Source organism: Oncorhynchus kisutch, linkage group LG15 (genome assembly GCF_002021735.2).
Source record: "Oncorhynchus kisutch isolate 150728-3 linkage group LG15, Okis_V2, whole genome shotgun sequence".
In the NCBI taxonomy this organism is placed as follows: domain Eukaryota; kingdom Metazoa; phylum Chordata; class Actinopteri; order Salmoniformes; family Salmonidae; genus Oncorhynchus; species Oncorhynchus kisutch.
The window spans coordinates 51,783,543-51,799,085 of record NC_034188.2 but is presented as its reverse complement, the minus strand read 5'-3'; the positions used below and the strand labels follow the sequence as shown (position 1 = coordinate 51,799,085).

At 44.0% G+C, this 15,543-nt stretch overlaps 1 protein-coding gene across 2 annotated transcripts in view; it reads left to right on the top strand.

Annotated features, from left to right (window-relative positions):
* The window catches only part of scn4ba (sodium channel, voltage-gated, type IV, beta a), a 28,686-nt gene continuing 13,143 nt past the window's right edge, over window positions 1-15,543 (top strand). Inside the window, exons 1-2 of one of the 2 annotated variants that reach the window (XM_031790481.1) lie at window positions 6-237; window positions 423-837. In XM_031790481.1, the coding sequence (XP_031646341.1) occupies window positions 744-837 (94 nt within the window). In that variant the 5' untranslated portion in view covers window positions 6-237; window positions 423-743. Of the gene's footprint in view, window positions 838-15,543 lie in introns of both variants that reach the window. The other variant, XM_020502818.2, reaches the window with a different exon arrangement.

Below are 15,543 nucleotides of genomic sequence, written 5' to 3'. Positions count from 1 at the left end.
CATTCTGTCCTCCATGCCTCTGCTGCAGTGGCTCTCCCTCCCCGCTCATTCCTCCCTGTGCCGGCTAGGGAGACACATACCGCCTGCTGCCTGCTGCCTTTCTGCCTGAGCTCCAGGCTCTGCTGTCCTCGCCGCTCCCTCCCCCCACATGCAGCTCTCCGTAAGGGGCAACGCTGACATCCCCCGACTGCCTCCACAGCTCCATTGCTCTGCGGTGCAGATGCTCGCTCTCTCTGAGTGAGTTTTTTTTCCTCTCCTCTGCTTGCTCTAGCTCTCAGGCTGAGGGATTCAGCAGATAATCAGTGTGTCGGCGAGTGAGAGTGAGTGACTGAAGCAAAGAGAGAGAGAGAGCCTGGATCAGGTGCAGGAGCCTTCCCTTCGTCTGTCTCTTTCTGTTACTCTCTCTTTCTGTCTGTCTCCAGCACATACAGAAGGGTAGACAGGACTCATAATCCAGGAATAAGCCATCAATTCACTCTCCTTCTCTGGGACTCACCGCAAAGGAGGGAGAAGAGGAGGGAGACACTCACAGCAGGACTTTGCAGACTGACAAGTCTTGCGTTTTTATTTCTTTGCTCGCTCTGCGTCCCACCTCACCCTGCCCCTCCCCTCTATCCCACCCGCACCCCTGTTTGCTCCAGCCAACACACACACACACACCCAGAGTGTGTATCCAGGGGAGGACTGACAGACATACAGATAAACAGACGGACTGACAGATTGCCAGACGGACCCAGTAGGATATGGAGTCCAAAGGAAGCGGCAGGTTCACTATGTCCAGGTGTTTGCGCTCAGGAGACACCGTCCATGCAAGTGTTGTCGTCACACTTCTGCTCGGTGAGTCCAAAAGCTGACTTTATACTGGCATTTTCGTCTCCTCTCTCTAACTCTCTCTTGCTCTATCCCTTTATCTCTCTCTCTCTCTCTCTCTCTCTGCACCCGTCTCCCTCCATCTACCCCTGGGGTGCCAGCCAAATCACTGCAGGTTCTGCCGAGCTTGCAGAAATGTGTCCGACGCCGGAGGACAGGGTTGCATGCTCATTTACTTGTTGCTTGTAAGGCGGGGGTTTATTTGCTTACACGGCTCATGCTTTTCTATATCGGGAGACTCAGAGTCATGTGTTTTAGCCAGGTCAGGGCAGCAAGTGCTGCATCTTGCTATTTCACTAAGAGAGTGAGTGGAGGGGATGAATTTGAGATAGAAAGGCGTAGATCCAGAGTCAATAAGAGGATGCCGGTAACAATGGATCCTGTTTTAGCGCAAGTGGAATTATGGGCACTGCAAATGGACCCTGCCAAGTCAATGAGTGTCATAATGTCCAATGTTTACATCTTTAGGGGGGGAAGGGCCCATGGGACAAGACAATATTCATCTAGATGAGGCAGTGGGATGGAATTTGTCATGTGAGGTACACAGTGTAGTTGTCAAAAGACAGCCCTTTACGCTGTCTTATCATCAGAGGAACCAGCGATGCAGATTCAACTACGCACTTCATTCTGTCACGGCACATTTACACATATCACTTAATCAGGGACATATTTAACTTATACAGCTGACGGGGTGAAGTGTAAGGTCTTACTACAGTGAGGGAAGTGTATAGGAATATATGGGGGAATATCTTATTTTGGGGGAAATATTTTTTTGGGGGGGGGGAAATATATTTAAATACATATTTTTTAAAGTCAGATAATGAGCAGGCTGGATCAATAACTACTCAAATCATAGGATATCCATCCATTCACATTCTCCTCAGTTTTCGTCCTGCAATCTGTTTATTATCCTTTTAACGTGTTTCGTTTAGATATGTACAGACTAGTGTGACCACTTAACAATGATCCAACAACCACATGGTACCCTACATTTGTATGTCTGGGTGATATGGTATATTATGATGCACATTGCTCTATAGGTTTGCTTTGTAGTAGAGTACCTGACTGCTTTCAACACATAGTGCTGTACAATGTACAGTAATGCAATATAGTTACTCAAGCTTTAGACCAACTAAATCCCATGTATTTGACAATCCACACATGATCATATCAGTTTGTTAACGCTAATTGTTAGCACCTACTGTAATATGGACACAATTCTTAGTGGGGTAACCCTAAGACTCCTCAGCATCTTTTGAGGTGAGTGCCTTATTGGCACTGACATCAACCCACCAATCAAATAAGAGCAAGGTCACAAGATTGCACAAAACATCTTAAAGCAAGTTTTTGAATCTAAATTAGCATACGATTCTAAGGAGGCTAACACAGCAGAGAGCTACTGATAATAAATAGGCTTTTCATTTGCATATTTCTTTGAGATGGAATGTGACATGATATTAGATTAGATTATTGGACGTCCCTGTTAAGTAGCCTCTCTTATCTGTGTGTATCCACGGCCAGTTTTCTCTGGATTCTCTGCCCGGCGGCTCTCCTTGGCTCTGTGTCAAGGTGAAGTACAGGCTATAATACTACGACAGGTCATTTTTTTTTACAGCTGGGGGGGTGGGGGGGGGGGGTGAAGGGTTAATGTGCATGTTCGTTTATAAACCCCTAGCGTATGGTGGATGGTTTAACCTCCAACGAAAAAGATTGGGTTCCAGGCCTACAGTAGGGCAAGCCATGAGGCTTGAAGATGCACTCTCAAACTTTAGTATAATTTCAGCCAGTAGTTTTGAAAGTGGTGCTCATGAGCCAACTGTGGTCCCCGTTTTGTGTGTACTACGTCATCCAATTGTGTACTATGTCATCCATTTCATATGATACATTACGTCCTGAATTTCTTTTTACGTTTTTTTTTGCAATTTGTATTAAGTTACAAATCCAATTTGTACTATATGTTACAAATGTGTTGTCCTTAATTAAAGATGCAATATTTAACTTTTTGGGCGACCTGACCAAATTCACAAAGAAATGTGAGATTTGTCATTCTCGTAGAAAGCAAGTCTAAGAAGTGGTAGATCTGTTCTATGTGTGCCATTCCTATGCTTCTTGTTCTTAAGTTTAGTTTTTTGCGTCTTTTACTTTCGGTTCTGTACACCAGCTTGAAACAGCTGAAACATTTTTGAAGGGGATTATTGAACAAATATTTCACAGCAGTTTAGATAGTACTTTGATTGTGTCACAACGTGACCCTTTTGGGTGTATATCGTGGCTCCTCCCCTCTCCCACTCTCTCTCCCACCTCAGGTTTCACAGATGTCATAAATTCCTGGTAGAAACTCTCTTTGCTGCCATGGAATATTGAGAGGAAAGAAACCTCTTGGAGACTAAAGAGCTTCTCTGGCCAAAACTCCTAATCCATAAAATGTCAATATTTCTAAGTTGGAACCGTCCAGAGTAGTGATGCTAGTCAGTTGGGCAGTTGTGGGCAGCGATCGGTTGAAGAGCATGCATTTTGTTTTACTAACATTTAAGAGCAGTTGGGGGCCACAGAAGGAGTGTTGTATGGCATTAAAGCTCGTTTGGAGGTGTGTTAACACAGTGTCCAAAGAAGTGCCAGATGTATACCGAATAGTGTCATCTGCTTAGTGGTGGATCAAATAATCACCCGCAGCAAGAGCGACGTCATTGATATAAACAGAGAAAAGAGTCGACCCAAGAATTGAACCCTGTGGCACCCCCATAGAGACTGCCAGAGGGCCGGACAACAGGCCCTCCGATTTTACACACTGAACTATCTGAGAAATAGTTAGTTAACCAGGCGAGGCAGTCATTAGAGAAACCAAGGCTGTTGAGTCTGCCAATAAGAATACTTTGATTGACAGATCCTTGGCCAGGTCGATGAAGGCAACTGCACAGTACTGTCTTTTATCGATGGTGGTTATGATATCGTTAAGGACCTTGAGTGTGGCTGAGGTGCACCCGTGACCAGCTAGGAAACCAGATTGCATAGCGGAGAAGGTACGGTGGGATACAAAATGGTTGGTGATCTGTTTGTTCACTTGACTTTCGAAGACTTTAGAAAGGCAGGGCAGGATGGTATAGGTCTGTAACAGTTTGAGTCTAGAGTGTCTCCCCCTTTGAAGACGGGGATGTCAGCGACCGCTTTCCAATTGATTTGAAAATGTACAGTCTTCACATTTAATGGTAGTCAACGTCATGACAACTATCTACATTCTGAATTCTTGTTTTGTCACATAAACTGAAATTATGCAAACTATTCGAATTTTTGCAACGAGGAAATGGCAGGGCAATTTCTGCATATTGCACCTTTAAGATCCCGGAGTGCATCTTTACGAAGGGCTGTGCAATCCTGATGAAAAACCAAGCCCCTTCACATCTGTGTGTTTGTTTGCACTAGAAGTGAGAGAGCAGGGGTGAAATAGCCAACATCTTTTCTGGCATTACCAACTTCATCTATTTTTCTTGTAAGTCTAATGGAGAAAAACAACTCTCAGCCTCAGAAAGACCAATGGGTAATTAACGTAGGGTAGAGTGGGGTAAATTGAGCTATTTTTTTACATTGGGCATCACAATGTCAAGGGAAATGTTGTATTCTTTTTAACTAATATATCTACATATAGTTCAGGATGTGTGTGTATCCCTGGGAATAATCAGAATTTGTGTAAATATAACAGTTATGATCAAATACAGTTGAAGTCGGAAGTTTACATACACTTAGGTCATTAAAACTCGTTTTTCAACCACTTCACAAATGTCTTGTTAACAAACTATAGTTTTGGCAAGTCAGTTAAGACATCTACTTTGTGCATGACACAAGTCATTTTTTCAACAATTGTTTACAGACAGATTATTTCACGTATAATTCACTGAATCACAATTCCAGTGGGTCAGAAGTTTACATACACTAAGTTGACTGTGCCTTTAAACAGCTTGGAAAATTCCAGAAAATTATGGCATGGCTTTAGAAGCTTCTTGACATCATTTGAGTCAACTGGACTAGTGCCTCTTTGCTTGACATCATGGAAAAATCAAAGGAAATCAGCCAAGACCTCAGAAAAAAAGTTGTAGACCTCCACAAGTCTGGTTCATCCTTGGTAGCAATGTCCAAATGCCTGAACGTACCACGTTCATCTGTACAATAGTACTCAAGAATAACACCATGGGACCACGCAGCAGTCATACGGCTCAGGAAGGAGATGTGATCTGTCTCCTAGAGGTGAACGTACTTTTGTGGAAAAAGTGCAAATCAATCCCAGAACAACAGCAAAGGACCTCCAGATTCTGGAGGAAACAGGTACAAAAGTATCTATATCCACAGTAAAATAAGTCCTTTGTCAACATAACCTGAAATGCAGTTCAGCAAGGAAGAAGCCACTGCTCAAGAACCACCATAAAAAAAGCCAGACTACGGTTTGCAACTGCACATAGGGACAAAGATCGTACTTTTTTGAGAAATTGCCTTTGGTCTGATTAAATAAAATTAGAACTGTTTGGTCATAATGACCATCGTTTTGTTTGGAGTTAAAAGGAAACCGAAGAACACCATCCCAACCGTGATTCACGGGGGTGGCACCATCATGTTGTGGGGGTGCTTTGCTGCAGGAGGGACTGGTGCTCCGGATATACGGAAGCAACATCTCAAGACATCAGTCAGGAAGTTAAAGCTTGGTCGCAAATGGGTCTTCCAAATGAACAATAACCCCAAGCATACTTCCAAAGTTGTGACAAAATGGCTTAACAACAACAAAGTCAAGGTATTGGAGTGGACATCACAAAGCCCTGTTCTCAATCCAATAGAAAATTTGTGGGCAAAACAGGAAAAGCGTGTGCGAGCAAGGAGGCCTACAAACCTGACTCACTTACACCAGCTCTGTCAGGAGGAATGGGCCAAAATTCACCCAACTTATTGTGGGAAGCTTGTGGAAGGCTCCCCAAAACCTTTGACCCAAGTTATACAATTTAAAGCCAATGCTACCAAATACTAATTGAGTGTATGTAAACTTCTGACCCACTGGGAATGTGATGAAATAATAAAAGCTGAAACAAATATTTCTCTCTACTATTATTCTGACATTTCACATTCTTAAAATGAAGTGGTGATCCTAACTGACCTAAAACAGGGAATATTTACTAGGATTAAATGTCAGGAATTGTGAAAAACTGAGTTTAAATGTATTTGGCTAAGGTGTATGTGGCTACTCTGAAGAATCTCAAATTTAAAATATATTTTGATTTGTTAACACTTTTTTGGTGACATGATTCCATATGTGTTATTTCATAGCTGTGATGGCTTCGCTATTATTCTAAAATGTAGAACCTTTGACTGGTACCGTATGTATATGATGGTGTGTATTTTATTTATTTATTTTTTATTTCACCTTTATTTACCCAGGTAGGCTAGTTGAGAACAGGTTCTCATTTGCAACTGCGACCTGGCCAAGAGAAAGCAAAGCAGTGCGACACAAACAACAACACAGAGTTACACATGGAATAAACAAAACATACAGTCAATAACACAGTAGAAAAATAAGTCTATATACAATGTGAGCAAATGAGGTGAGATAAGGGAGGTAAAGGCAAAAAAGGCCATGGTGGCGAGGTAAATACAATATAGCAAGAAAAAACTGGAATGGTATATTTGCAGTGGAAGAATGTGCAAAGTAGAAATAGAAATAATGGGGTGCAAAGGAGCCAAAATAAATAAATAAATACAGTTGGGGAAGAGGTAGTTGTTTGGGCTAAATTACAGATGGGCTATGTACAGGTGCAGTAATCTGTGAGCTGCTCTGACAGCTGGTGCTTAAAGCTAGTGAGGGAGATAAGTGTTTCCAGCTTCAGAGATTTTTGCAGTTTGTTCCAGTCATTGGTAGCAGAGAACTGGAAGGAAAGACGACCAAAGGAGGAATTGGCTTTGGGGGTGACCAGTGAAATATACCTGCTGGAGCGTGTGCTACGAGTGGGAGTGGGTGCTGCTGTATTACTGTATTGACAGTATGGAGAGTGTAGGAATGGAAAAGGTGTGCACAGCAGTAGTTATATAGGATGAGCCTTGACCAGAATACAGTATATACATTTGAAGTGGGTAAAATAGTATGTAAATATTATTAAAGTGTCCAGTGTTCAATAACTATATGTAATTTATATAGGGCAACAGTCTCTAAGGCGCAAGATAGAGTACCGGTTGGTAGCCGGCTAGTAACAGTGACTAAAGTTCAGGGCAGGGTAAAGGTGGATGCCAAGGGGCAAGTTGAGCCATTGGCTACCATACCCCATACAAATTATGATTATATTTTGTCAGTTTTATGCATAATATGCGAGATAGTGCATTTTGTATTGGTACAGAACAGACATGCCCTGTGTATGCATATGTAAAACAAGCAGCGGTTTGGCCCCCCTTGAGGTTCATGAGAGTGCAGCCAAGGAAAGGAGAGAAGGGAAGAAGAGCATTCGAGCAGCATCAAATTATGAAAAAATAGACTGAATGACACTGAAGGGGTACATTGACAAAAAAATAAAACAAACATACCTGGACGAAAGAGCGGCTATGATAGGGTAGCAGAGGCACATAAGGTCTTATCTGATGACATGGAGTCTGAGCTTGCTAAACATATCAATAATTTTCCAGACCAGTGTCATCGTCTATTCTACTTCGGTTCAACGTAATTTCATTGAAATGACATGGAAACAACAGTGATGGCGCTGAACGACAAAGATGGTGCTGAAGTGGATGGCTGACGTTTTGCTCCTGACTAATTGTGCTATTTTGTTAGTTTCCTTGCGTTGTTTGTAACTTAATTTTGTACATTATGTTGTTGCTACCATCTCTTATGACCAAAAATAACTTATGGACATCAGAACAGTGATTATTCACAACGAACTGGAAGAAGCTTTTTCCTTTAACGAGTCTGACGAGAAGGATATATTGCTCTCCTGGGAACAGGCCCAAATCCCTGTCATTTGGGTGAAGAAAAGATGGAGGATTAGAGGATGCAGATCGGGCTGCCTTCTGAGAATCCGTAGGCGAACGAGTAACTCCCACTTCCTTCTGTGGTACTTGCTAACATTCAATCATTGGAAGAAAAAAAAATGATGACCAACGATTACGATTATCCTACCAGCGGGACATTAAGAACTGCCAATATCTTATTTTTTAAAGAGTCGTGGCTCAACGACGACATGGAAAATATAAAGCTGCCGGGATTTTCCATGCACCGGCAGAGCAGAGATGCTACATCTCGTAAGACGAGGGGTGTGGATCTGTGTGTCTTCTTGTCAATAACAGCTGGTGCGCAATGTCTAATATTAAATAAGTCTCAAGGTATTGCTCGCCTGAGGTAGAGTATCTTATGATAAGCTGTAGACCACACTGTCTACCAAGCGAGTTCTCATCTATATTATTAGTAGCCATCTATTTACCACCACAGACCAATGCTGGCACTAAGACCGCACTCAACCAACTCTATAGGGCAATAAGCAAACAACAAAATGCTCATCCAGTAGTGGCGCTCTTAGTGACCAGGAACTTTAAAGCAAACAAACTTAAATCAGTTTCATCAAATTTTTACCAGCATGTCACGTGCAACCAGAGGGAAAAAAACTCTACACCACCTTTACTCCACACACAGAGATGGATACAAATGTGGATGCTACGCTACAGGACTGTTTTGTTAGCACAGACTGGAATATGTTCCGGGATTCATCCAATGGCATTGAGGAGTATACCACCTCAGTCACCGGCTTCATCAATAAGTACATCGACGACGTCGGGCCCACAGTAACCATACGTACATATCCCAACCAGAAGCCATGGATTACAGGCAACATCCACATTGAGCTAAGGCTGGAGCTGCCGCTTTCAAAGAGCGAGACACTAATATGACTATGCCCTCAAACAAACCATCCAACAAGCAAAGCGTCAATACAGGATTAAGATTGAATCCTACTACACCGGCTCTTACGCTCATCGGATGTGGCAGGGCTTGACAACTATTACGGACTACAAAGGGAAACCCAGACGTGGGCTGCCCAGTGACACGAGCCTACCAGACGAGCTAAATGCTTTTTATGCTCGCTTTCAGGCAAGCAACACTGAAGCATGCACGAGAACATCAGCTGTTCTGGATGACTGTGTGACAACACTCTCGGTAGCTGATGTGAGCAAAACCTTTAAACAGGTCAACATTCACAAAGCCACGGGGCCAGATGGATCACCAGGCCGTGTACTCAAAGCAGGGGCAGAACAACTGGCAAGTGTCTTCACTGACATTTTCAACCTCTCCCTGACTGAGTCTGTAATACCTACATGTTTCATGCAGACCACCATAGCACCTGTGCCCAAGGAAGCGAAGGTAAGCTGCCTAAATGATTACCGCCCCATAGCCCTCACGTCAGTAGCCATGAAGTGCTTTGAAACGCTGGTCATGGCTCACATCAACAGCATCCTCCCAGATACCCTAGACCCACTCAAATTCGCAGACCACCCCAACAGATCCACAGATGACGCAATCTCAATCGCACTCCACACTGCCCTTTCCCACCTGGACAAAGGGAACACCTATGTGACAATGTTGTTCATTGACTACAGCTCAGCATAGTCACTATGGTTTTGGTACTATGGTGACAACACCATAGTGCCCACGAAGTGCACCACTAAGCTAAGGACACCGGGACTAAACACCTCAGATCCACAGACAAACTTTGAAAGTTTCTTCAAGTGGAGTCACAAAAGCCATCAAGCACTATGATGAAACTGACTGCCACCACAAAGGAAGGCCAAGAGTTACCTATGCTGCAGAGGATACTTCCATTAGAGTTACCAGCCCAAATAAATGCTTTGCAGATTTCCAGTAACAGACACATCTCAACATCAACTGTTCAGAGGACACTGCGTGAATCAAGCCTTTATGGTCGAATTTCTGTAAAGAAACCACTACTAAAGGACACCAATAAGAAGAAGAGCCTTGCTTGGTCCAAGAAACACGAGCAGTGGTCATTAGACCGGTGGAACTCTGTCCTTTGGTCTGATGAGTCCAAATTTGAGATTTTTGGTTCCAACCACCGTGTCTTTGTGAGATGCAGAGAAGGTGAATGGATTATCTCGGCATGTGTCTCACCTTGAAGCATGGAGGAGTTGTGATGGTGTGGGGGGTGCTTTGCTAGTGACACTGTCAGAGATTTATTTAGAATTCAAGGCACACTTAACCAGCATGACTACCACAGCATTCTGCAGCTATACGCCATCCCATCTGGTTTACACTTCGTGGGACTTTCATTTATTTTTCAACAAGACAATGACCCAAAACACACCTCCAGGCTGTGTAAGGGCTATTTAACCAAGATGGAGAGTGATGGAGTGCTGCATCAGATGACCTGGCCTCCACAATCACCCAACCTCAACCCAATTGAGATGGTTTGGGATGAAATGGACCGCAGAGTGAAGGAAAAGCAGCCAACAAGTGCTCAGTATATGTGGGTAATTCTTCACAACTGATGGAAAACCATTCCTCATGAAGCTGGTTGAGAGAATGCCAAGAGTGTGCAAAAATGTCATCAAGGCAAAGGATGGATACTTTGAAGAATCTAAAATATATATTATATTTTAATTTGTTTAAACACTTTTTTTGTTACTACATAATTCCATATGTGTTATTTCATAGTTGTTATGTCTTCACTATTATTCTACAATGTAGAAAATAGTACAAATAAAGAAAAACCCTTGAATGAGTAGGTGTGTCCAAACATTTGACTGGTTCTGTATGTATTTATATTCTGACATTGGTCGTATTGATATTTACAAATTCATTCATTTCAATGTTTTGTTTTGTACTGTGCGTGCTGTTTTGTTCTGTGGAGCTGGCATCCCAAGCATTTCGCTGCACCTGCGATAGCATCTGCTAAATATCTGCACATGACCAACAACATTGGATTTGATTAGATTATTATTATTTTTTTAAATTCTAAGCGTGTATTTTTAACTTGAAGCTCCATTCAGTTCCCCTATATGAAAGTCAAGTTTGCAGGATCAGACTGGGTGGATATGTGGTTGGGTCTGCGATCAGATAACGTTGACCATTACCAAGGCATTGAATTCCTGGAGGGGCTAGTGATGCTTTATCTCTGAAATAGCCATGTAAACTACCCCGGTGGATATCTGTTGGATGTTCTGTCGCGTAGCTAAAAATACATTTGATTTTAAGCCGTTCAAATCATGTACACACACATGACCTCCTATAAATACCTGGGGTTTATTGACTCCTGAGACAATGCACTGGCATGCCAAGTCTTGGGAGGTCAAGACTTTGATCATGTATTATGGTGTAGCATTTGACTCTAGGAGTTACAATGGGGGAAGGGGGGGGGGGGGGGGGGGGGTCAGGGGGGGGTCCTTTCTCTTCCTAGCTGCACCTGTCCTCTTAGCCCCACTATAACTAAGGGTCGGGCCTTTTTAGAGGTTATTTGGTACGGCTTGTGATGATGGCTTGTTAAAGTTGTTGTGAATGGAAATGGCGTTGGGAAGGGATGTGTTTGTGTGTGTGTGTGTGCGCGTGTGCGTTCGTTCGTGTCCGTGTGTCTGTGAGCGTGTGAATGCTTGCGTGTAGGTTAACAAATGTGTGTTTGCATGTAAGTGCTGAGTCATGTGCATTTAATGATCGCTGTGTGTGACAAGTGTGACGCGGGTGTTATGAAAGGGTGGTTTTGAGCTCGTGATGTCCTGTTGATCCACAGATTAGTCTGGACTGTGCCACGATCATGGGGCGGGCCGGCAGCACCAGGTGTTCAACCCGTACTCGTCTTAAGCTACCCTTGCTAATACCTACATCCACACCCCGATCTGATGTCATAACCTCTTCAGACACACGCCACCCTTACAGGCCGAATAGTTACTACAGCCCTGCCAAAACCGTAAGAACCCCCCCCCCCCCACCCCACCCCACCCCCCCCCCCCCCCCTAGACACACACACACACACACACACACAGGCAGGCAAGCACAGGTAGAGTGAGAGCGAGTGACACACAGTTTTGAATGTCATCAACCCTCACCCACATACAGATATGTACTCCCCAGACCACACACGGACACTCAGCACTCCTCCCCTGTGTAGTGTTGCTGCACCGTGCTGACGGCCTGTACATAGCAATGTGTTGTAATACTAACACCATGTGCGGGCATCGTTTGCGACATTGAAGTGCATGGATTAGCGTGTAACAATAGACTCCTTGCTGTGATCCGTTGTTATATTGTGAGACCGAAACACTGCAGTGGCACTTGTTTTTGTATTGCACACCTGCTGAGGGGATGATTTGAATTGCTGTACTAAAATCACAGGTGGTTGGGCCATGGTTGGGCCATTTAGATTTACTGGAGGATTATGTATGTCAAGGTTGTGAGGGCATGTTTGACAACTTCATGAATTAAGGTACCTTGGGAGAATAAGTTAGATTGTAATTTATTTTAACTAGGACTGCATCAATGTTTTTTCTTGGATATTTCCTAAAAACCAGTCCAAATTAACCAGAAAGACATTTATAGCAGTTCAATTTTCCCTTTGTATGAAGTTCTAGTAATCGTCAAGAGATTTCCCATGTAGGTTACAAGGGAAATGAGTTATGCCTGTAAATTGAGAGCCTGAATGCAGCACATAGAAGGTATACACCGAAGGGTCACGGCTGAGGAGTTGATTGAAGGCAGATGTTTGAATGAATTCCTATCCCTGGGGTTGGTGGGCGCTTGCTATGGTGTATGGGTCTATTGTGGACTTGAATTCATGTGTCTTCCTGTTTTGAAATAAGTTGAACAATGCCTCATGTGTGCTAACACAGTATGGCACAGTCCCACTGGAATTGGAAACCATTTCTAAAGATAACGATAAAGGATGATGCTCAACAAAAAATGCTTAGATAAATGATCTCTATAATGGCATCCAGAACCATTATGCTCCGCGTTCAGTGTTCTATGATTAAGTTAGATCACAGCTAAAGGTAGACTTGGCAACCTCGATTGACTCTTCCCAAAGTGGCAATGCCCAAAGGGAGGGCACATATTGGGAAATTAGAGAAATCCAAATTCTGTTCTTGTTCTAATGGGAGTCTGATGTCATTATGTGGTGCTGCTGTTTCGGTTTGTTTCTTCGTTTCCTTGTCTTTCGCCAGTGTAGCTGAAGCAATGTCACCCACAGTGATCCAAGAATAATGTCCTCCGCTCTGCACTGTGCTTTGGTGTGCTGTAGCTGAGGGGAGCAGTATGCCTGTAAGAGGGCCAGAGAGAGAGAGAGAGAGAGAGAGAGAGGCCTGCTGCACAGGCTGAGTGTACTTATTGTACTTCACTGCTCTACTCAGGCTGAGGTTGAGGCTCATTCTCAGGTCTACGGAGTGACTCACAGGTTTCAGTCCGACTGCGTTATAAAACCGCCGTATGCGTTTCCGTATGCCTACTCCTGTAGTCACTAAGCAGAGGGCTGAAGGGACCAGCTGGATAACCAAGTGCCAGGATAAGGCCAGGCGGCCACTAGTAAAGGCGCATGGAGAGGAAGATGGAGGAAGAGAGGGTCAGAGAAATTGAATGAGAGAGGCTTAACTTAGTGAAGAAGTAGGAACGTGAAGGGGGAAGTAGGAGAGGGATGGAGAAACAGATGCATTGTACCAGAGCTTAGTTACTTTAGGAGCTCCCATGAAAGAACGGATAAATAAAAGTTTGAGTGGAAATAGTCTTCCCCAGTGTCTGACCAAGCCTGTAGAGACACCCTGTAGAGACACGTGGCGGGCACTCCTACCACAAAGAAGAGGGAGACGAGGGGAGGAGAGACTAGAGGAGCAGGGAGAACCAAGGGCAGATTAATTATTAACCGACTGAGTTTTGAATGCAATGTGAAGGGATGCATAGGGCAGGGGTGAGGAGAGGAGGAACAGCTAGATAGAGATTCTGAGTGATGGTGGCTCCGAGGTCAAAGAGGCAGGAGAGGCAGAATGGTTGAGATGGGGAAGAGAGGGGAAGGGACTGGTGGAGTCCATTACTCAACTAAGAATGATGAATAGGGGATAGCGAAGTCAACGGAGGGCGGTGAGATCTCACACGTGAGCTCCTCCTCATGTTCTTTTGAGAGTGCATCAGTCCAATGGCCACTTCCTGGGTTGTGAACAGGTAGTTCAGATGGGGAGGTTTTTGGAGAAGGGTGTCCTTTCTCTATTCCCAACTTCCAGAAGTTTGAATGGAGAATCTGACAGGAAGTTGCAGGTCAGCAGTTACTTTATATCAGTGATCAGTCCCCGGACGAGAGATAAATGCCAAAAGGATGAGATTAGGAATATAATCCGGCCTTGTACCCACACAAACCTCTGCCTTTGTGGCTCATTTTTGGAATAACTGATCTAACTTTAGTAACTGTTATTTCCGCTTGGTTATCGGATGTGTGTATTTGTGTGTGTGTGTCTGTGTGTGGGTGGGTGGGGAAGGGGAAGGGGGGGTTGAGGATAGCTGTTCTTGATTTAATCTGAGATTAGCATGAGGTATCACAGCTGTGATGCATTCACAAGGGCCTCTAAGGGAATCAGGAGAGGACAGAGGGGCTGCGAGTTTGGGTTGCTAGTCTAGACATGTATCTTAGAGGACAAACAAGTAAATACCTCACAGAGACGCAGACAGGCAAAGTGGTTCTTTAAAATCAAAACCACTGAGAGATTAGTCCTGTCCTGCCCTCCAGGGACCCACAGCACACGCACACACACGTGACTGACCGGCCGTGCTGTCCCCAACCTAGCTAGCCCAGCACTGCTGGCATCACACAGCTTATAGCTGCCTCAGAGCCCTTGAGGGCCAACAGCAACAACACCACAATACCACTATGAATTGTGTAAAGATGAGGAGTAGATGAGCAGGGAGTATGGGACAAAGAGGAGGGAAATGGAGTGCCAGTAAGAGAGAGAGAGAGAAGGAGGCAGAGAGAGAAACAGAATATATTGAGCCGCTGCAGCATTACTCTGCTGCATTACAGAGAGAGAGCGAGAGAGAGAGAGAAAGGGAGGGAGGGATATATTGTGATGCTGACCAGGGAAGTGTGCGTGCATGCAAGTGTTTGTGTGTACCGTATGTCTATGCATGTGCATCCCTAGAAATAGGTAAGGGAGATTACCAGGGAAGGCAAACGTGAAGTAGTACAAAATAGGGAGGTTAGTTGGTTTTGCATCCGCCAGCTTCCTCTCAGGTACCCCTCGCTCATTCTCCCAGTGCTTCCATTAGTCAGTTCCCTCTGCTGAAGTGTGATTGATGCTAGCCTCTGTCATTCTCAACCTCTGTCATTCTTAGCCACAGCGGCCCAGTAAAAAGAACAATCTGCCAAGATGTGACAGTGGATTGGATGGGTATAAACTATATGCCAATAGCTCCAACTAGCCCTCTAGGTGGAATTCACACCATATTGATTACACAATGCGGATGACAGGGTTAGAGTTCAGATGCAATTTAAATAGAGTCTAGGGACTAAGTGTTAGGGGCTAGGAGGTAGGAGCTAGGGGTAGATTTCAGATGGGATATTCATAAAGTATGATCTAATGTGGTAATTGCCTCAGTTAATCGGTGCAATTAATGATCTGTTGAATTGTTAAGTTGCTTTAAAATATCTGTTCAATCACAGCCAAGGACAACTATTTTAATAA